General features: G+C 51.6%; 4 protein-coding genes across 4 annotated transcripts; 1 reads left to right on the top strand and 3 right to left on the bottom strand.

Moving 5' to 3' along the window:
- Positions 1 to 3,498: 3,498 nt before the first annotated feature.
- ACET3X_009402 (uncharacterized protein) lies at positions 3,499 to 5,472 on the bottom strand. Its single transcript, XM_069455593.1, has 2 exons — positions 4,832 to 5,472; positions 3,499 to 4,785 (listed from the first exon to the last, which is right to left on the bottom strand). The coding sequence occupies exons 1-2, from the start codon at positions 5,397 to 5,399 to the stop codon at positions 3,611 to 3,613; spliced, it is 1,743 nt and encodes a 580-aa protein (XP_069303479.1). The 5' UTR covers positions 5,400 to 5,472; the 3' UTR covers positions 3,499 to 3,610.
- Positions 5,473 to 5,812: 340 nt separating this feature from the next.
- On the bottom strand, positions 5,813 to 10,729 carry ACET3X_009403 (uncharacterized protein; the record flags this gene model as incomplete). Its single annotated transcript, XM_069455594.1, has 2 exons — positions 5,813 to 5,926; positions 5,978 to 10,729. 2 exons carry the CDS (start codon positions 10,727 to 10,729, stop codon positions 5,900 to 5,902), a joined length of 4,779 nt encoding a protein of 1,592 aa, XP_069303480.1. The 3' UTR covers positions 5,813 to 5,899.
- A 1,678-nt stretch (positions 10,730 to 12,407) lies between these two features.
- ACET3X_009404 (uncharacterized protein) lies at positions 12,408 to 15,580 on the top strand. The gene is made up of 4 exons (XM_069455595.1): positions 12,408 to 14,020; positions 14,074 to 14,453; positions 14,501 to 15,031; positions 15,085 to 15,580. Exons 1-4 carry the CDS (start codon positions 13,798 to 13,800, stop codon positions 15,475 to 15,477), a joined length of 1,527 nt encoding a protein of 508 aa, XP_069303481.1. The 5' UTR covers positions 12,408 to 13,797; the 3' UTR covers positions 15,478 to 15,580.
- A 1,094-nt stretch (positions 15,581 to 16,674) lies between these two features.
- ACET3X_009405 (uncharacterized protein) lies at positions 16,675 to 17,955 on the bottom strand. The gene is made up of 3 exons (XM_069455596.1): positions 17,698 to 17,955; positions 17,419 to 17,648; positions 16,675 to 17,367 (listed from the first exon to the last, which is right to left on the bottom strand). Exons 1-3 carry the CDS (start codon positions 17,800 to 17,802, stop codon positions 16,785 to 16,787), a joined length of 918 nt encoding a protein of 305 aa, XP_069303482.1. The 5' UTR covers positions 17,803 to 17,955; the 3' UTR covers positions 16,675 to 16,784.
- Positions 17,956 to 22,605: the final 4,650 nt, after the last annotated feature.

Below are 22,605 nucleotides of genomic sequence, written 5' to 3' on the forward strand. Positions count from 1 at the left end.
TCACTAGCGAAGACCCTGTCGCCGATATCATCAAGATAGGGTCGCTGGTTCGGCACGAACCTGCGTCAACTGAACTACAACCGGATCGAAGCAGGCCGATTAGAAGCTCATCGTCTGGACTCATGGCAGCAGAAGCTCCATCACCTATCCCCGACGGTCAGGTGACTAAGCTTGATCACGCTGAAGACATGTCACAAGAACCGCGACGTGCATTTCCATCGCGTCAAGGTAATCTGGAACCTATGAGTACTCTGGATATAATGCGCAAGGTACCAGCCCCACCACTTCTCCCACTTTCTTTCCCAAAGCAGAGGTCGGAGACAACGCAGCGCGAACTGTCTCAAAAGGAACGCCAAGCTAGTGGGCAAGAAATGGAGAAAGCCCTACCAAAATCGTTCCTGCCTATGCCTGCAAACCGGCAAAGACGGGTAGGCACTGACCCAGGCGTGCTTCTGAAGATGCAGAAGGATATGGTCAATTTGGAAGCGACCATGCGCCATTCGGCGGGAGTCATCGACCCAGACTTTTGCGGACCTCTTCACCTAAACGGGCTTCCAGAAATGCCGAATGGTCTCTTCGTCAGGAACCAACAGGATGTCAGAAGCCCAGGCGCTGCGGGCACACCACAGGTACTCAGTAGAGCTACCTCTGACGACTCGCATGAATCAGTGCAGGCGAATGGAGAGAAAGGTATTGGAACACCGATGGCAGCCGCAAGAGTATCTAGTGCGCCACGCATACCCCGGTGGAAGCCCGGCGGTACAACGCCAGCACTTGTGAAGGAAGACCGCCTCGCTGCCGCCAAGCGAAGGGACTCTCAGAGCCAGGGTGCAGACAAAACGGTCGCTCTGGGAAGAGCCCGTCCTCGTGCGGAGAGTGTGGTGTCAAGACCAAACAAGTCGGGCATGGTGACTAGCACGCTTCGTCGTAAGACGCTAGCGACGCCTATCAAACCAACGGTGTCTCTTGAAGCTACAAATCGTAGCTCACCACACAGCCGAATACCATCTCTCACGTCTGCTGATACAAAGAGCAACACGCCGCCCGTTCCAAGAATTGTACGAAAGCCTCTTCCTGGTACTTCGGGTCCCGGTAAGTCCGTTGCAGCCTTGAAAGATCGTCTACCAAATGTACCATCCGCTCCCATCAATCCTCGCCCTGTCCCGACTCGAAAGCCTCTCCGCCCATCCGCTATAGAGCCATACAATCCATCAGCGGACCCACGACCGTACGAACAGAAGTTTGCTAGTGCAGGAGACATTGCCGACCGCCTTGCTGGGTGGCATAATGAAGATCGGAAGAAGGCGCAAGCAGATCGCCTTACTATCCCAACAAGACCAGCCAACAAAACACCAGCGAAGAGCCAGGCCAACGAGTCCACCACACCGGACGGCTCTCCTACCCAGACACTTACGCTGAATATGGTATCCGCTGCGACGAACTCTTCCAACCCCCTCTCTCCTACCAGCGACACAAGGTCGACGCCATTCTCCGCTAAGCCTCCTCCACCAACAACACCCAAAGCCAAGCCACGTGCCCCAGCACCCGCGCCAAAGACTCCAGTCCCCAAGACTCCCGCTCTCGGTACCCGCAAGGCCGCCGTCAACGATCACAGGAAACCTATCACTACTAGTGCTGCTGCCGGTGCTGCTGCCAAGACTCCAGTGAGTCGCCGTGTACCTGTTCTCGATCGTAACGCGACGCGCACACCCAGTAAGGCCATTGTGAGCAGCCTAGATGCCGCGATTGATCGAAAGATTGCAGAAGATGCAAGGAGAGGATTAGAATTCACCCCTGGTGGAAACAGGTTGAGGGACTTGTTGGACGCAAAGAGCGGGAAGATAGATGAATGATTAAATGGGCGGGGATCGGGCAAGTTTAAGTAGGTGTTTTATTTCGGAAGGTATTTGTGAATGGACGGTCGGCCGCATGATGGCGTTATGTTACTGTCATCGCATGCGCTTCTGAGGGCACGAAAAGTACGCCGGTCATCTACGACTACGGTGGGTGTACGTAGCTTCTAGATTGATGATCTGCAATAGAACAATGTACACATGCAGTGATAGACCAATAATATAGTCACACTTTGTTTAAATTTATTAGCCTACTGTCTTCGTATCAGTCTGGATGTAAGACAGCATGAATACGTCAATGTTCAAGGCTCTATGGCTGAGAATACCTCTTTCTCATCAATCTAGGTACCAAGCATGCTCTTCATAGAAACAACGTCCTCGTTTCTTTTTCGGTGCCTGCCAAATGTCCGACGACCATGCTGCGCATCCAGCTGCGAGCAACCATACCCAGGCTTCCGCTGACGCACCAGAATACAAAACTCCGACCATAACGATTGTTCAAATGATCAACAAAGTTTTTGAAGATGCGAATTTTCTCTTTGTCGCTCGCTCCGTTGTCAATTCTAGCTCGTAAATGTAACGCGACATGTTCACCGTAGAACGTCACTCCGTCGGGGAGTATATCTTTGTCGGGGCTTTGAAAACGGACATGTATTGCTGTTATAACTTCCTCTCCTGATTTTCTGTCGACAGCCGTCGTATCATATGGCGACATCAGGAGATGGATGGGGAATTCGCGCGTCACGTTGTTCACGTGGGGATCTTCCGAGGCGGTCATGGAAAAATTAAATAGACTTGGATCCACGCGTAGAAGAGGAAGAAGATCGATGCTGGGGTCTGTTCGTCCTAATTTAAGGTTGTTGACCTTCCTCAATACTTTTATGACGGTGGCAGTCAGAGCTGCATCGGCGAGGGGAAAGGTTTCGAGGTAGCTTGGCACCTCATCCGTAGCAATGACCGGTCGAACCACGACCATGTAGAGCGGCTGAAACTCGCTACGAAGCATCCGGTTTGCTTGGGTGAGGCCAAGATACTGACGATGAGGATGGCGGCCCATTGAAAAGCTTTCAGAATTGGATGACCAATCGGGATACGGGCGGTATAGACGGATCTCTTTGGGCCCTTTGTCGTCGGTGATGGCTTTGTATATGCGATTGCGTAGCTCTGCAGCAGAGATTGGTATACGATAAGATCAAGGTAAACAAGAGACGACACTCACCGCCAGGCAGCTCCAGAAGGCGAGATACTCCAGCTGGGGCTGATGGGTTGGTCTTGACCATGTTGGTGTCCATATGTAGTCGCATGCGCGTGTAGGAGAGCACAGTATCTGACTGAGAAAGTGTGGTTGAAGGGAAGGTGATTGAGAAACAGGTCGCAAATCTCAGCAAGAAGTGGAGGTCACACTGGAGCGTGCACGGACACGGGTGAGAGGGCGTGACCAAACGGTGCGACTCTCACTTGGTGGCATAGACCCACTTTTGGTTTCATTTTGGTCAATCACTCAAGGAGGTCACCTTGCAGATAGCGGCTTCATTCTCACCTGGCCAACTTGTGAGCGAAGAAGACATGCAGGCGGAAGCTAATCGCTGTCCAAGCAACCATATGATAATGGACGAAACAATGGAAATCATTCTGGCCAAGAAGATGCGATTGATACCTCTGTATTCGTGGCTGGTAATAATACCAGCTCAATGCTTCAAACACTAATCATCCGTCAAAATGCAAATCAAGCACCAAACGCCAACAAACCAATCCATCTACGCTATCTTCACCTCCACATCCTCAGCGCCAACCAACTCCCCCCTCTCATCCCTCTCCCACTCACACTCTCCCCAATCCGTCGTCTTACAAGGCACACACGCACTTCCGTCCCCCAAGCTACGACACGCATCTACCCCCAACCCCCTAATCTTACACCTCTTACACACAGCCAGCTTCTTCCCCCTCTTAAGCTCATCTCTCCAATTCTCATCATCCATAATCCGGTAATTAATACCATTAAAGCGCCAAAAGTCATCACTGTCATACATGAGCTCCTCAACCGGCAACTCCTCGCCATGCATATACGGCGGGATAAACGATTTGCCGGACGGAAATGTCTCCCGCGAGACCAGAAAATGCGCATTCGCACTGTAGCACTTGAGCATCGAAGCAATCTTGTACGTAGCCGCGCGGTCAAAAAACAGTGCGCTGAGCAGGTGCGCTTGCTCCGTTGCGTCGACGATTTCAAAGAGCCGGAAGAACGAGTGGTCGGAAAACTTGAGGTGCAGTGTAAATCCATCTGCTAGCGTCCGTGGCAGACACGCATCTACGAGCGAGGTGAGGGAGCGGAACGCGATGTCGGATAGGGAGCGCAGGTCGTGGCCGGAGTTGATGGAGATGGCGGAGTCGAGCATCTTGAGCGATTTGAGGGCGGGTGGGAAGCCGCTTTGACGTAGGTAGTAGTACAGGTGTGATTCGAAGCCCAGTTCGAGGTACTCTAGATCGACGAGGGAGCGTAGCTTTTCGGCGCCTTCGGGGTCGGTGTCGCGTGCGGTTAGATAGCCAACGTGGCCGCCGCAGTGGGTCAGGCGCTGTAGCGAGTGCGCTTGCTTCTGCAGTGCGAGGAGAAATTGGCGGGAAGAGGTGCGGCGTTCGGGATCCGTGGATGGTTGGCATTCCGGGAATACGTGCAGTCGCTCCCCGATCGAAAGTTCCTTGAGGGCTTTGGGTAGGCCTAGGACCTGATCGAGAAATTTTACGTTGACGTTGCATTCAATAAGCGTCAGAGAGCGGAGAGGCGTCGTCTTGGTCGCCGATTCGGATACCTCGAGTTCTCCGTCAAAGTCCAAACACGACAATGTGATGTTCTGTAAGGTCGGATGTTTAAACATGGCAACAGCGCGGCCTACTTTATATTTGTTGGCTCCCGAGCCATGTGCGTGTAGCGTCACTACGTCCTGTTAGCCAAGCTCCTCCGTATCGAAACTCCAACTCACGTGATTGTAGCATCGGCAGCGTCATCGGCATTCCCGAACGTGGATACACTGATCCTGCAAGCAAATTCGTGTAGTCAATCCTCGAGTACCCATCAAAGTAGATACCGCCGTGTTGCCACTCCACATTGTTCGGACAAGGACTCTCAATGTGCAGATGGCGCAGTTTACTCATCAGGCTCAAAGAGTGGTTTAATTCCTCTATCCCGTCGCGGTACGTGTCGTTGTATCGAATGGCCAGATCCTGGATATAGTCCATCCGGTCATCCCTGCTGTTGAGCGCTGTGGCAATGCTACGCGCATGTTCCCCTGTCAAAACTTCCAACTTGCGCCAGACAAAAGGTTCTACAAGCCCTTGGAACCGCGTGCACGTCGCAGCAAGGCTGCACAGAGCATCCTGGCTGTCGACGTGGTCGATGATGTTGAGGAGTAGTTCATCGACGAGGCGCAAAAGTCCGCTCTCGGCTGGGCCAAGCATAGTGATTCCGATTCCTTGACGTGCCTTTGTGAAGGTAAAACCGGAATGACGCGTCTTGCGTTTTTTGGCTCCTGCAAAGGATATGCTTGGCATCCAAATATTCCAGAAGTGGGTTTATACTTGAGCAGAAGACAGCGTGGGGTGTTTGTGGGTTTGGAGATGGTCGTGCAGGCGGAGATAATGTCGGTGCTGTTCAGCCACCAAGACCGGGATGATGTCAGGCACTAGTACGATTAAGGTCTAATGTACCACGTGAAGATTGGTATTCGTGCATCAGCCCAATATTGTCTGTCGCACTTCTCCCATAGTCTATCAGATGACATGTGTCCTTTCTGCAGCCAGTCGTATGGCATAGATGCATTGGCTATACCCTTGTGCGTTCCAGTGACCGAAGCTGCCACGTTAACCTACAAGCTTGCAGTCATAGACATATTTTGGGAGAAGCACTTTCTAGCAATGTCTGGCGAAACAAACTAAGATGCATGAATGAATATATTGGTGATGGAATATACTTTTTCTACCAGTTCATGCTAAGTCAATACTGAACCCCCATCCTTACTGTATCGACCCAAGCGTATCTACATATCAACCAATCAGTCCGTCTGGTTGACCACAACATCCTACTCACAGTCAGCATTCATTCACGCATCACATTACACATTCAAACTCACCCTAGCGACCCCATAAAGCGGCTTAACACCAGTCCAGTACTCAAACTGATGCACGCCCTGTCCAACAAGCACCTCCAGGCCATTCACCGTCTTCCACCCATTATCCATGGCCAGCTGGATCAATGCTGTAACGGGCGGCTTATACGCCATCTCCAGCAGGATCCTCTCCGGACCCGGTTCAACATCCTTGACGCTCGCCTTGCCCTTCTCAAACAATGTGCAGAGGGTTTCGCGGATAGCAGCGTCAATGGGTTGATCAGCAGGAATAGTTCCAATGGCGACTTGTGGCGTGCTTTCCATGGATTCGACTTCTTCCGGAGAGCTAATGACATGTAAGTTATATTCAGCGGGGAAAGCGTTCTTCAAAGTCTCCATCTTTGAGGGATTGCGGCCGAGGAGGTAGATCGGTCCGTAGCCCATCTCCTTGAGTGCATAGATGGCAGCGCGACTTGTGCCACCGCCTCCAATGACAAGGGCGGAACCAACGCCCACGGCACCCGCATTCCGCAGGATGAGTATCATGCCGAGGTAGTCAGTATTGCGGCCGATGAGGCGGGTGACCTCTTTGCCAGTGGTTTCGTCGACTGAGACTTCAGGGACGATGGTATTGAGGGCACCGATTGCCTCGACTTCTGGGCCCAGGCCATCGAGATGGGGTATAATGTCCTGCTTCAAAGGAATTGTGACACTTCCACCACCAAAGTCTGGCGAGCGGATAATGTCTCGGATGGAGCTTGCGTCAGTAGTCTCGTGACGGCCGTAGATGTGTGGGAGTCCAGTCTCGCGGAACAGCTTGTTGTGTAGACGTGGGCTGGGACTTTGCGCAATCGGCGAGCCGAAGATGAAGAACTTCTTGGTAGGGATCTCGGCCATCAGCGATAAACCACGACGGATATCCGCTGCGGATAGCTGACCCGGGGCGGCAGCAGAGGGGAGAAGGGGATGCGAGACAGGAGTCATAAAGCCATTGAGTATTCTGCTCAGCTTTCCATGATCACCCATATTGATGGCAATGAGAGGAACGGGATGCGCAGTGTTTGCCCAACTCTTAAACTCTGCAAGCGCAAAGTTGTCCTTGAGCGAGCTAGCGACGCCAACAAGTTTGATGACAGTACCGTACTGCAGCGCACGGTTGTAGTATTGCATCCACGAGCCATTGCTCCAGTTGAGTTGGCCTTGAGGATCGTGGTGACTAGCAATGATTTCAGAGAACCCGCGGGTCTCTGACACCTCGCGCAGGATATCTTCGGGCATGGTCATCTCCAGATCCACAAACTCACAGCCAAGCCGCAATGCTGTCCGGTACAGTATAAGAGCTTCATCGTATGCCTCATCGGGGAATCTGCCGCCTTGAGCTTTTGTCCGCAGTGTGAATATGACGGGTATGGATGTGACAGTCCTTAGTATCGTCAATTGTTCGATAACAAACTCCGGTGTAGGTAGGCCTTCTTGGCCTTCGGGGTCTTCTAACAAATCGACTCTCAGCTCCACGGCATCGGATCCGACAACTATCTCTGGCAGCGTCTTGATGTAAGGCTCAAGTCGGGGCGCAGACAAGCAGACGAAGAAAGAGTGCTTCCTCTTCCTGAGTGCTTTCAGGGTGGTGGCCTTGCCGGTAATAGTGTTCAGGAAACGAGCAATCTCTCCTTGCGTCTGAGCAAGCCCGCGAGATCCCGCGACCTGGCTGTGAAAGCGATAGTTGCTACACTCAGTGTACCAATCCTTCCTTCGCAGCCATACGCCCATGATGTCGTCTACGTATGCTGGGCGTGTCTTGTCGATTTGTAGGAAGGCAACGACCGCATTGATGTCTCGGGTAACGAGTAGCACTATACCGCCGCTCTTCTGATAGTCAACAAGGATCTTACGAGCCTCGGGTGTTTCAACAATCCCACCGCCACAAGCAAAGACATAACCATTGGGCTTTTCTTTGACGGTCTGCGCCAGCATCTTCAGCTCTTCGCTTCGAAAGCCTTCCCAACCCTGTGCCTTGATCAGTTCAGGGATAGTCATGCCAACGTGTTCCTCGAGTGCCGTGTCCAGATCAATAAATGGGCGGTTGAGCGCTCGCGCTGCCCAACCACCAGCGGTTGTCTTGCCGGCGCCGCGCATGCCGATAATGAAGATGGACTTTTGCTCAGTCTTTGATGCAGCCTTGTGCGGATTTGGTCGCGGTGGCAGTTCCACGCCGGAGAGCTCGGTCTTGAAGATCTGGTGCAGAGCGTCCCAGTATCCAGGCCATGTCTTGCCGGTACATTCTTTTTCGAGAATGAGAACAGGTGCTGGTGCTACCAATGACAGTACAGCGAAACTCATGGCGACACGATGATCGTCGTAGCAGTGGATGCCAGCCTTCGGAGCTTCGAGTTCATAGGCCTTTCCGTCAACTTCGATACCGTCATCGAATTGCCTGCAGGTGACACCAAACTTCGCGAGTTCGTCTTCCATCGCCTGGATACGATTGCACTCTTTGACGCGCTGGTTAGCAATGCCGTAGATGCGGGTGGTGGCCGTGCTGCCATTTGATGACGCCACCGCTGCTAGCACCGACGCTGTAAGGAAGGCATCCGTCATTGGTTCCATGTCGATTTCCTTGACGGCCTTCAATTCACCACGCGGCGGGCCCGTGACAGTTGTCGAAGTCTTGGACTGTTCGACCTTGCATCCCATAGGCTTGAGGACCTCGACTGCGAATCGCGCATCACCTTGCAGGGAGCCAGAGCCAATGTTTGGCACCGTGCATGTGGTACCTGTGATAGCCGCGATGGCGAGAGGGTAGGTCGCGGAGCTAGCATCACTTTCCACCTCGTATTCTGAAGGGTTGGTGTATGGCTTGTTGGGAATGTGGTAGGTGTTGGGATCATTCTCAGATCTCTCGACCTGCACACCAAAGGAAGCCATCATGGCAATGGTCATGTCAATATATGGTTGGGAGATGACTTTACCGCCGACTAGGCGGAGCGTCACTGGCTTCTTGGAGTATGGTGCACTCAGGAGGATGGAGGATACGTATTGCGACGATACGTTGGCCGTGAGTTCAATCTCGCCTGTAAAGGAATCGGCACCGAAGCCACCGCATGCTGAGATGCGCAGCGGAAGACTGCCTTCGTTCTCTTGGTAGTCAATCTCCACGCCCATGGTGCGGAGAGACTTGACGAGCGGACCAATGGGTCGTTCCTTCATCCGCGCGTTACCAGTGACCACTGTGGATGTGACGCCTTCGACAGGCTGGCAGAGCGCGGTCACGGAAGTCAGAAAGCGCGCCGCAGTACCAGCATTGCCAAGGTAGAGCTCGTTGCTTGAGGCTTTGAGGTTGCCGCCATTGCCTGTGACTACTAGCTCCTTGCCATCGTTCTCCCATGCGAAGCTAGCACCCTGCATCTTTGCCAGTGCATCCAGCATGACTTGTGTGTCGTCCGAGTGCAGTAAGTTGGTGATGCGGCATGAGCCAGTTCCGAGCGCAGCGAGAACCAATACGCGGTTCGAGATACTCTTGGACCCGGGAGGCCTACATGTCACATTCAGGTCTGAGGGGATTCCGGGATGCACGGAGATGCTCGGTGATAGCGCAATCTTGATGTCGCGATCCTCAACCGAGCTGGCCTTCTTCTCGTGTGTCCTGCCAATGCCGGACAAGAGCACAATCTTCTTGGTCTTGCCTGCGTTCTTCTTGTCCACAGCCATGATCTTGATGAGCTCGTCTACGGGGCAATGCTTGTTGGCCGATCGCTTCCGCACGGTCTTGTCTGCGAGCGATGTAGGCAGTCCGTAGCTCGCGATGCACTTTGTCAAGCGCGCAACTGCGGAGGGGTCTAGTACGCCCAGGTATCTGGCCAACTCGGCCTCCTTTACCATTCCGATCGCGACGCACTCTCCGTGGAGGATCTGGGGCGTAAGGATGGCTTCGTAGGCGTGACCGATCGAGTGTCCGAAGTTTAGCAGATTGCGCAGTCCGCCTTCGCGTTCGTCGGATGAGACGACTTCGGCCTTGACGCGTACAGATCCCAGTACTATGCGCTTCAGTATGGCGGCAATCTTGTCAAAGTTCCTGCGGCCATGGACGGGCTTCTGGTCCATGGCCGCCAGAATGGCATCCGCGTTGCCCTCGAGGGTCGTGAATTCCTCCTCGTTCCAGATTGCCGCCGTCTTGACGACCTCTGCCATGCCGTTGATGACCTCCCTCTTGGGCAGCGACTCGAGGAACTGCAAGTCGATGTAGATCCTCTCGGGCTGCCAGAAGGCGCCCACCAAGTTCTTGCCCGCAGGCACGTCAATGGCCGTCTTGCCGCCGATGCTCGAGTCGACCATGGCCAGCAATGTCGTGGGCACGTTGACAAACTTGATGCCGCGCATGTACGTTGCCGCGACATAGCCTATCATGTCGCCAATGACGCCTCCGCCGAGGGCTATTATGACGGTGTCGCGCACGCATCCTTGCGACAGCAGCCAGTCTTCTACTTCTGCTTTTGTGTTCCGCGACTTGGACGTCTCGCCGGGGGCTATTTGGTACGTGAGGAGGAGCGCGGACGACGAGAGCGAGGCCGCGGCGGACGCAAAGGCGCGCGCAAAGACGGGCGTGTAGAGAGGGCCGATGTTGGTGTCGGTGATGAGGACGTACGTCGACGAGGGAATGTTGGTCAGCAGATCCTGGACGACATAGTTCTGCCAGATGCCGTAGTCGACGACGATCGAGTCTTTGCCCAGGATGGTGACCTTTGTGGGCTCGCCCTGCGTGCCATTGACGCTCGCCATGGTGGGCTGTCGCAGTGCGAGTCAGACTTCGCACAAAGAGCAGGTGCGGCCGCCAAGTGCTAAATGACGAGAATTGAGGGTACCAGAGGGTGCAATGGATGGGAACTAAGTATCGAGCTCAGCACATGATGCCACAGAGACTGTGGGTGTGAGTCAGGCCACGCAGTACACTTTTTGCTGCGTTCCTCCAAATCCCAGTGCACCGCTACCGGACCTGCATGGCCGACATGGGTTCCCCACGTCATCCCCCAACCTATCGCGTCTTCCCTTATTCACTCCTCCAAACACCAAAACTCTGCGCCGCGGAGCTGACTGGCAGCTGTATGCTACAATGCATCGCGCATCTGGAGGGAGACAGGTGCGCGTCGCGATGCTTGTACCGAGCCAGTTTGCATCATGACCCAACGTGCGTCGTGCACATCGCTCGAAAGGATGCATACTTCACGCATCGCATAAACACAGACCCCGAGAGCGCCGGCCGCCAGTTCTGCCGTCTTACGTTTGGTGCACGTTCTGTATGGCACCTGTAAGCCTGTGGTGAGTCAGAACAAGCAGCAGTAGCAATAACAACAACACCACAGAGCTGTTTGCTAGCTGCATCTTCGTCTAGAAATTTGGAAAACTCTGATTCGGACCTCCCAGTTCCGCAATGTCGACTTCAGTCAAGGTTTTGGTGACTGGCTTTGGTGTTTGTCAACGCTGTTTACACAATGCGCCGCTCAGCTAACACGCTCTTAGCCTTTCCTTGATATTACGAAAAATCAATCTTGGGAAATTGCGCGGCGACTACCATCTTCCATTACAGGCCCCAATGGTGAAACCATCACTATCGTTGTGCCAGCTGATCCCATCCCAGCAGCATACCACAAAATACTAGCCCAAGTCCCCGCGTTGGTCCAGGAACATGCGCCTGATCTGGTTGTGCACATGGGTCTTGACGTCGACAGCGGACCCGGAGTATTCAAGATCGAACAAAGTGCGCTGCGAGACGGATATCACGACATTCCAGATATCGAGAGGCGCGTCTTCACCAGATCAGATAACAAGAAAGTGTTTGGGAAGGCATCGTCGTCGCTGGCAACTACTCTCGACATCGATGCAGCAGCTGGGATAGTGCAGGAAGCTTGCTTTTCTCTTAGCCTTCCGACCGCCGCAGCGGCACCAGGGAGTGTGAAAGTCAAAGGCAAAGGCAAATCAAGACAAGCTATCGAGGTAAGACTCAGCGATGATGTGGGCTCATATGTATGTGGTTTCAACTACTACATCAGCCTACTCGAGATGCAGAAGCGTACCACCAAGCGGGACAGCATCTTCTTCCATGTACCTAAGCTAGAGTCCGAGGAGGAGATACAAACTGGCGTAAAGGTAACGGAGGAGCTCGTGAGAGCGCTGGTAGCAGTGTGGAAGCAATAGAAAGTAGCACGTACCATTTCCCCTCTTCTTCCTTGTGTACTCGCCATTCCAGCGGATTCTGTGCAACGGACATATGGCAGTCAGGGATCTCCACGTGAAGCTGTACCGGTGAAATGGTGTCTTGAGTCAAAGTTGGCGGTCTTGACGGCTTAGCATGCTATGTCCAGATCGTGGTATGCCTTGCTACAGTGAGTCCTGGGGCGCGATGACTAAGTCGATGCGCCTTCCAAGACGCGCTGTCCCTGCCCTCGTCTCATGTATCCCCAGCCTCCGCCTCCGGCCAATCCATAAGCCACCACCTTCATCGTCAGCGGCACTATATACCGACTCATATTCAAGACGCTGGGCATATTTTCGGCGCTTGGCCATCTGTTGCATCCTTTTGCCCGCTCTGCACACCACGCGTGCTTCGTTCTGAGAGTGCGAAAGTGCACCGCACCAAGCATTCATCTTTCCGCACGAGGCGCAGCACTGCTGCAATGTTTCCACCATCAACTTCGAATCAGCGTGTTGATGCGCCGGCGCAGTATACATCATCACCGATGGGCCCGGCTGGGCAACGACGACGATGAGCCATCAACGCGCCTCACATCGCGCAAGAAGTGATCGCGAAGTCTCTACAGACACGTTGGTATATCGCTATACGCGAACCTGTCAGGAACACTTTGCCATTTCGCTACTGTATCATCTCATGAGCAATGTCAAATGCGCGAAGGATGGCTCCCGTGCATGTCAACCTGCCAAGTGCAGAAACGTAGGCTAAGCACTTGGCGACTTGGATTTCGACATGACAACAACAAATGCGGAGTAAAGGAACGCAGCCATCGTGCGCGATCTCATGGACTGGGCACTCCTCACCAAGTTGATAGCGTTCCCCGGTCGAGTCAAAACTCGTTCGTATCCCAGAGTCCCAAGAATGCGGATCCTCAGCATGTGTACACATGATGACGATAATCACCGAAGCCGCTTCATATGTTACTCATATCCCAGGTACTTTGAGTACAGGCTTAGTTCAAACTGTATTAGAGTAAGAAGAGTTCTCGGGCGCAAAAAGCTTCGACACCACCGAGAAGCTGGAGTTCACGAGCTCCGTTGAGATACGTGAGGTTGTACACAACATACGCATGACGCTGAACATCACAGCATCAAGGATTGCGACTACCTTTCGAGCACATCAACTACGTGAAGTGATCGGACAACGTAGAAGACATGGGTCTATTCTACCAGGGATCTTGTCGCATCGAAACGATCCACAGTCAGCCTTACCAAACTTAGTTTAGAACCCAAGATGTCGAAGATCTTGGTCAATCATCATGATCAAAGAAACCTTGGAAGCACCGCAGCAGAAAGCTCCCAAGCACGCCAGGACGGAACAGCGGTTATCGGCACTCGAGCGATGATATTGTCAAATGTGCTTCGGTCTTTCTGCCTGATCCATTGCCAACGGCGCGTCTCCGGATGCTAAGAAAACGGCACACCCACGATCCCCATGGGGCCGGCACAACTTCCCCAGATATTCGGAGTATAAAGTTCAAGACTGGTTCCAGTTATTTTGGCACCATCAACGACGATCTTCGCGTCTCTACCTTTCTGTCGGAAGTCGCTTTTCAGTTCAACTTACACGCGATCAAACTGCTGTTTCTTGCGTTTGCAGCATGAACAACCACGCCCAAGACTCTGTGCCCCATGTATCGGAGTTCAAGGATGAGAAAGGCTCCGATATATCGCCAACCCCGCCTATCAACGTAGAGGATGTTGAACACAATGGATCGTTGATTGAGGTTGATGCAGCTACTGAAGCGAGACTGCTAAGAAAGCTGGACATTCGCATCGTACCAATGATCTGCTGGATCTACCTGATGAACTTCATGGACCGAGGTGTGTACACATTGCTCATTCTCATTATCAGACCTCAACTGACGATACTATAGTCAACATTGGCAATGCTCGTCTCTACGAACTAGAAGCAGATCTTGGTATGAACCCAAACACCAACCAGTTCCAGATCGCGGTGTCTATCCTCTTTGTCACCTACGTTCTATTCGAAACACCCTCAAACCTTATCTTGAAGCGTATGAAGCCAGCGCGGTACCTCGCCGGTCTGATGTTCTTGTGGGGCCTGGTGGCTACATTCTCGGCTTTTGTCAACAACTTTGCTGCGCTGGTAGCATGTCGTCTCCTGCTGGGCATGTTCGAAGCCGGTCTATTCCCAGGCGTTATTCTCTACTTGAGTATGTTCTACAATCGGCGCAACGTCAGTCTGAGACAGGCGTGGTTCTATGGCACATCTGCACTAGCAGGTGGGCTAGGTGTGAGTGCTGCCTGTCCATATCCGATGGATGAGACTAACGAACCTAGGGCGTCGTCGCCTATGCCATCGGTGAGATGGATGGAGTAGGAGGCTGGAATGGCTGGAGGTGGATCATATTAATCAATGGCATCCCGACCGTTCTAACCGCCGTCGCTGTACCCTACGTTCTCCCAAACAGTCCAGAGACAGCGAGCTTTTTGACCGAAGAAGACCGCCGAAACCTCGTCTTGCTCCGGATGAAGGAAGTCGGCCAGACAGCAGCCGGTCAAGAGCTACTGAAAGAAGACGTCATGAAGGGTGTAAAAGACTGGAAGGTATACGCCTACGCCATCGCTCAGTTTGTTGGCCTCGGAATGCTCTACAGCTTCTCCGTGTTCCTACCCACCATCATCAACGGCCTTGGAGGCGGATGGAATCGCCAGGTCGTTCAGGCTTTGACTATCCCCGTGTACTGTGCTGGATTCATTACCTACGTCGCGGGAGCATACTACAGTGACAAGACGCAGAACCGAGGTCTGTTCTGCATTGCTGGACTGGCTGTCAGCATGATTGGATATATCTTTCTCATCGCAAACAAAGTAAGTAAATCATCTGATTTTTCAATCTGGACTTGTATTGATGAAAGCGAAAGGGACTTGGTCTCAGCTTCGCCGGCTGCTTCATCGTCGCGCTCGGCCTGTGGGTCGCCACCGGCATCGCATTCTCCTGGATCGGCGTAAACAACCCGCGTTACGGAAAGCGAGCCTTCGCCAGCGGCATGCAAATCACCATCGGTAACTGCTCGGGCGTTGTGGCGCCTTTCTTGTACTCTGCCGAAGACGCGCCGGAATTTACTGCTGGATACGGTGCGACGATTGGGCTGCTGGCCCTCGGTATCGCTATCTATGTTGCGCTGCATTTGTACTTTCGCATGAAGAATCAACGGAAGTTTTCTGGGAAGGAGGATTGGAGGATCGAGGGGAAGACGGAGGAGGAGATTGCGGAGATGGGGGAGGATAATCCGAGGTATTTGTATACTATTTAGAGGCTTGTTGCGATCTTGTTGGGGTATGCAGAACTTGTAGTCTCTCTTGTGGCCGAGATAGAGTGGCTGGTTGCGATGATAGAGATATCTAGTAATTCTCAACGATATCTGTTTCGCCTCACACTCCAAGGACTATTTTAGTGATGGTCGTGTATACGACGAAAATATGATTGCTAAGATTCAGGGTTACCCATGAGTGCCAGAGGATGTATTCAGGTATTAAGAGTTACCCGAGCAGCTCCATTCACTGGGTCAGGGTTGTTTAGGGGCTCACCACCCCTCTTTTGAGCTTCCACCCTATGTTCCTTCCCCTCATCTCTCTATGCAGCTACTCCTGAGTGATTATATTGACTCGCCCAACGTCCTCCTGGAAGGCCAAACCATCCTATTCCCTACAGAATCATATTTCCATCACTAAACCCGCGTTAAGACTTGTGTCACGTAAGAAAATACTATGAGACTCTCAACAGTCTTCTCTTACAATCGAATCTCGGGTCTGAGACACTGTCTGGTCTTGTGATGCTGGCTGTATATAGATCGCCCCTTGCAATCATCTTCCATTCTAACAACATTTCCCGGTCGATTACCGCCACAAACCACAAGCAATTTTCTCATGCACAACACACCAGCCCAGAAATCAAGCCGGGATACACCCGAAAATCGCTTTCTACTCCTCACTACCGCAATTCGTGGCTCAGTTGTGCGCCAATACTTCGTATACACTCCCGACGCTACAGCGCATTACGACGAGTTCTCGACTGCAACGCACGGTAAAAAGCGTCGTAAAACAGGATACAACGAGCTAAATCCAATGACACGCGAGTACGACGATGTGGAATCTCCGACCGATGACGGTCAAGCACGCAGTCTACCACCAGGCTGCGTTCTAATCGGATCAGACAGTTCTAGCTCTACACTGGCGGCTGATAGCGACGAAGAAGAGAAATCGCATGACCAAACGTCCGGCGATGAGGGAGATGATACTAAGGTAAGCGACGCTGAGTGTGAGCCTGACACTGGGTACGAAGGAGGCGGAGAGAGTGAAGAAGAAGGAAGTGGGACGTCTAGTCACACTTTAGGACGATCAGAGGGTTCTAGCTATACTTTGGGACGAAGCGAGGATGAGGATTGTGATATGAAGAGTGATAAGGACGAGGACGAAGACGAGGTCATGGAAGGAGATGAGTCTGATGACGAGGGCGACTTGTTTGCGCAGAGCTATAGGAATGGTGTCAGGAAGTAAACGATGTACCACAGGCGTTAAATATCTGTAACATCTTGACTGCCTAGTGCAGACAACAACAATCCTATTTCCAAGCCTCCGTGAGGAGCTCCCTTACACCCCGTGCCTTCACACCGCCCCGTTCAGCGGTCGCATCGATATTACAGAACCCGCTCTCAAACAGGTTGCCGAACATAGCCAGAATCGGTTGCATCGTCTGCTTGGGGAAAAAGGGGTATAGGTCCTTGTGTCCTGGTAACTCAGTTACCTCATGCTTCTGCAATTTCTCCAGTGGGTCGAATTTCACATCGAACTTGACGCCTTTCACTTCTTCGGCGATAACCAAGAACTCCTTCCACGTAAGCTTGTCGCCAACAATATAGGATTCCGGTTGCCAAGTTGGAAGATCGAGCAAAGTGACGACGAAACGAGCAACATCAGTGGTGTGCGTGAAGGCGACAGGCACATCACCTGACCCAGGAATTGCCGCAGCGTTATTGACCATGTCAATGACAACAGGAAATGCCCCCATATGCGACGGGATCTTGGGTACAGTATAGTAATCGAGAAAGATGCCGTTCACGACCGAAGTGTACTGAAGTGTTGAAGCTTCGAGAACGTTGAGCGCAGCAATCTTGGCTTGATTCATTGGGAGGATTGCTGCCATCCTGTACCATGATTAGCACGTAATTTATCTGAAGTTCGGCGACGCGACTTACTCGGGCGTGTTTCTAACCCCCCACGAATTTGGAATGAACCGCTTTGTGACGGTGGACAGATCCGCGGCTTTGATCAGAGCTATCTCTGGCTCCGCGTCACCCATGGTGTTTAGAGTCGAAATGACCGTGCCGATATCATTGGATTCCAGAACATCTCTGATAGCCTCGACGTTGCTATAGTCGAGCCCCAGTACTGGTACGCCGAGCTCTTTGGCTTTTGATTCGCTACTCTGGAGCTCTTTGTTAACGAAATATATAGCAAAAGATACCATCACTTACTTGTCGAGCGAGTACCACAACCTTGTGTTTGCCATGCTCAAGGATAGCTTCGACTATGGTACGACCGAGCTTTCCTGTCCCTCCCGAAACAGCAACGACGGACATTTTTACGACAAGCTAATGGTTGGTGGCGGATATGCTGATAGGGGTTGCGAACGATCAACTCTGATCAAGTCTCTGATGCAGTTGATCCGCGCGCCCATCGACTCTCTTTATACCGCGGACCATTATCAACGAAGTGCGGAGACAGGTTCGAAGTACGCGTGTACGTAAGGGGAAGCAAAATACATCCGATCTTTGTAAGCAGATTTGTATCCGAATCTTGTTGGCGATTTGCATCCGATGGTTTTTGATAGAGACGCTTGCAGGACTTCGTAAGCGAGAATACCTCCGCTCCTGTCGAGCGATGAAACGCACCCGGTTTTCATCCGTAGAACCTCGTCCGTATTGGTAAGTGTATTGGCTTCGTCCGAGGAATGCACCGAACCACTGAGCCAACGATGCTGAAACAGGGGTGTAGAACTACGCATGGTGATTTCTTTGTGGCAGAATATTCATAGACTGAGCAAGGAACAGCTTTTATCGATGCCGTTGCTGTGCTACCTAGGTAGGATCTGTTGCAGCTTTCATGCTACTAAGAAAGTGGGCTACAACATCGCATACGGAAGTCTCCAAATACAGACTTTCAGCATTGCTACGGGTGTGTTCCATGATTTGATAGTCGTCTAGAAAAACACCTTGTGTTCTAAGGTTGAAGTATGACCTTATAGAAGCTTTGGTGACCCTCTAGGCATGACATGCGACAAACGAAGTCGCCTACAACAGTTGTACCTGTAGCCAATGTACGGCAAAATAACGTTGTGGTTACGGCTGATGTGCGCTTTTTCTGATCCCGAGATGCTGAAGTAATAGTACCAAGCTACTCTGTGTAGGTCTTGCAGTGGAGAATGTGCTGAGTCAACACAACAAAGAACAGACTCAGTGGCTGTGAGATTCTGCAATCAAAGGATAGCTTTACATGCACATGCATGAATGAAAATTACATAATAACATGTTTACTAAAACATTGGCCGCCTCTGTAGCATAGGCACAGTTCAAATAGTCTATACCGAGAATTCCAATCCTCAGCTGATACGTACGAGCAAAGAAAACTCCCTAGACCGCAGACAAATCACTTCCAAAACCCTGCCTCCTCTTCTGTGAGACGGTCAGCGTAATGATTGCGAACTTGACGTACTTGTACTCACAATTTGATATGCACGGGGTTTTCCCAATCCACGAACCTTCATCGATCTCTTGAACCAGCCAGCGTGCCATGGAACTTCGAGAGAGTTTCGATCCCACATTTGGAGTACCTGCAGGGCCAGCATATACCTTGCTAGGCGCTGCATTTGTCAACAAGGGGACCCGGAAGAGTGTCCACTTTAGTTCGTCAAGAGACAGCGAAGTGACATAGTCCCCAACGCCAACAAAGTGTTTGTAAGCGCTGCCAGCAAGCATCCAAACTATCCCAACGAGAAACTTTGTTGTGAGTGGTCGTTTATCGTCAGGTGCGGCCCATGAGGGAGTTCCTAGGATCAAAGCACGTTCAAACCTGTTTTGGACGAGCAATGGCAGGAAACGTTTATACCCGTCTGTGATGGACTGGGTCAAGGCTCAGCAGTTGGTCACATACAGGCCAAATGGAGGAACTTACAGGTTGATTTTTGCCGAGAGCCGGGCCAATGAATGAAACGAAGATGTTGGCGCCACATCCGGCTGCGGCCTTTAGGGCTGCTTCGTTTTCGATGTCTCCCTGGAGAATGGCAGTGTTCACATTTTCTGTGATCGCCTGTGGAACTTTTTGAGGGCTGCGCACGAGCAGCGTTAGCCTATGGTTTGCGCTAAGAGCTGCCTCGCAGAAAGCTATGCCAGATGGTCCTTCAGGAAATGTAAGCCACGAGTTCATGTGTGTCATGAGCGGTGTCATACCTGTCGACCCAAGTACTAAGATATGATGTTTCGACATTGGACTGGTGTGATAGGAGGATGTCACAGTTTGATGCCTTTGTGAGTTCAGAATGAAGTAGTGGGCATCTTATATACAAACAGCCCTGCTACTACTAACGAAATCTTACCTAGGTATCAAGGACAACATTTGGTCCTGTGGCTATCTATGCTACCATCCGCATCAGGGTTAGTGGTGATTACAGCCAAGTCTGCTTGACAAACTCATATGTCAACTTAATAATAAACGCGCAGGTTGCGTATTTCAACATTACCCCTCGCGGCCAAAACTGCTGAGGCGGTTTGCGGATGCAATTTGTATCCGCATGCAATTTGTGTCCGCACGCAATTTGTATCCGCACGCGACGCCGCATGCGGTTAGCTTCTTACGACATCACCTAACACCCTGCATCCGGAGGCCGGAGCGGTGTAGAAGGGCTACGAGAGCCTGAAAGGCCTCAACTGGACTTACTTTTAATGTGAACGATATCTTGTCAAGATGCAATCTGAGGCGTGACTGATAAGTCTGTATCACGCGACCACGTGACCTTGGCCACCAGGTCCATGCGCTCCTCAGCCCAACCTTCCCAACCAAAATCATAAATTCAAGAGGAGCAAAGTTACCAAATAGACCAATACGCCTCCAGAAACATGCTCGGGCGTAAACGAATAGAAAGCGTGAGTATCTCCGCCTCAATGACAGAGGTCAACGCTGGCTGACACGTGCAACAGGCATGCCAGCAATGCAAGGAAAGAAAAAGACGCTGCGACGGAGGTAAACCTTGTTGTAGTTACTGTCTTAGATACGAGAGATCTTGTATTTACACCGAGCGGCGGCGGCGCGGCCCTGCGAAAAGGTAAGCCCTGATTGAGTGGTGAAGAAGTGGACGAGTCGCTCAACTTGTACAGCAAAAGCCCAACTAAGCCCCTTACGCAGCAGCACGACCAAGAGAAGTCTTCTTCTGGATCGGATCCTGCACACTTCCCCGAGAACGACGGATCTGGAGGCCCCGAAAGAGTGAATGGTGACACAGCTCAAGACTCCAGGGAAGGTAAGTTCATGAATGAAATTTCGGATCGAATTGAACAACTGACCAACATGCTCGAAGGCCAATCTACTCCAAGAGAAAGCAGTATGAATCACTCGAATCAAAGCCTTCAGAATGCCAATGAGTCCACAATGGCGTTGCCTGCAGCCGCCAAGCGATTTATAGCGTTTTCTGAAGACATCCGCACGACGGCAAGACAAATGCAGATCCAGACGAATAAGAGCCATTCTGAAAAGAAATTTTTCATGCGTCTTCCTCCTGAACACCTTGCAGTGGACCTAATACGAGCAGCCATTGAGGAAACCCAGCTTCACGGCGTCTTTCTCACCAAGGAAAATGCTGTAATTCAACTTGTCGAGCACTACAGTATCGGTTTGGAAGATCCCTGCAGTAATATATGTCAATGGGCCACGCTATGTTCATTCATGGGTATATGCACGCTTCACAAGGCAGCCAATGCGTCAGTCGCTGCATTATCGTCAATAGCATGGGCATTCTTCAAGAATGCCTTTGCGATGTATGCCGAGCTGGCCTTTCAGAGACCAGAGATATCCACTTGTGAAGCGTTGCTCGCCATGGCTTTATTCATGCTGCGCACTGCTGATGCCTGCGTTGCTGCACGGTTAACAGCTTCTGCCGCCCAGTCGATACTCATGCTCGGTCTGCACAAGTACGAGCATTATGTCAGTCTCGAAGCTGATATAGCAGAAAGGCAAAGAAGGATCTTCTGGGTTACCTATATTGTCAATGCTGATGTGGCGCACAAGTATGGTCTGTCCACACCATTGGGGGAAGAAGACGTTGACGTAGAGTTTCCCGAGCATGTATTCGATCATGTTTCAGGACATGGAAATTCCAGAGACGATCTTTTACAGTGTCAGCAGGCCAATATTCTCCGGACACGAGCCATCCTCGCTGTTACACAGTTGCGGATACACAAGTTACTCCGGCAAGTGCTTTCTCGGAACTCTAGGCGAAACTGCTCTGATATACAAGAGACCATTAGAGCAGTCAATGAAGAACTAGAGACATGGAAAGATTCGTTACCAAGCAGTATGCAACCAGGTTCTGAACCACGCAGCTCGCCACTTCTCGAGATTCCCGTCGCCATGCTACACTATATCTATTTCAGTTGCGTGTGCAAAGTCAGTATGGCAGTGGTCTTGTCAGCGGATCCAGTTACATCCAATCTTGTTGAAGAGGAACAATCAGCTATTGGTCTGGACACAAGTTGCTATAATAGCAGATTCGCTAGAGTCAGGTGCGCGATGGCAGCTCGAAGAATACTTGGTGTGTTATCTCGCTTGCAACCGCAGTCTTTCACACATCTTTGGTATGTTTGTTATGGGATCTGCCCAGCTATATGCTAGGTTCGGAAAGCTAACAGCGCCAAGGCAAACATTATGCTTTCCACTCTCAGCGGTTCTTATCTTGTTGTCAGAAGTCCTTACCAACCCAGCATCAGTCGAAGCGGAGACTGATACCCAGCTGATACACGATTTTGTCCAATATCTCGAGCGGCTCCAAAGAGAAGGTGAAGATGTGCGTGATGCCCTTGACGGCTGCAATAGGTTCTATACTATTGCAACTTATGCCCTGGAAGTATCAAGATCTGGAGCGCATACAAACACATTTCAGCAAGCAGTCCAGGTTAGTGGACTTTTTTCTGGAGAATTAGCAACGACAAGCTGACAAGTTCGAAGATTCAGTTATTGCAATTGAGGTTCGCGCAAGTCACTGACTGGTTGCTGCTCGCGCAAGGGCTGTTGAGTAATATGCCCGCACCACAGTGTACAGCACGCGAAATCCTCTGCGATATTCTTAATCCCGCTTCGGCGCAGGAAACGTACGGTAGCTTCGTTCCGAAATTTCT

The sequence above is a fragment of the Alternaria dauci genome, chromosome 9 (genome assembly GCF_042100115.1).
Source record: "Alternaria dauci strain A2016 chromosome 9, whole genome shotgun sequence".
NCBI lineage: Eukaryota > Fungi > Ascomycota > Dothideomycetes > Pleosporales > Pleosporaceae > Alternaria > Alternaria dauci.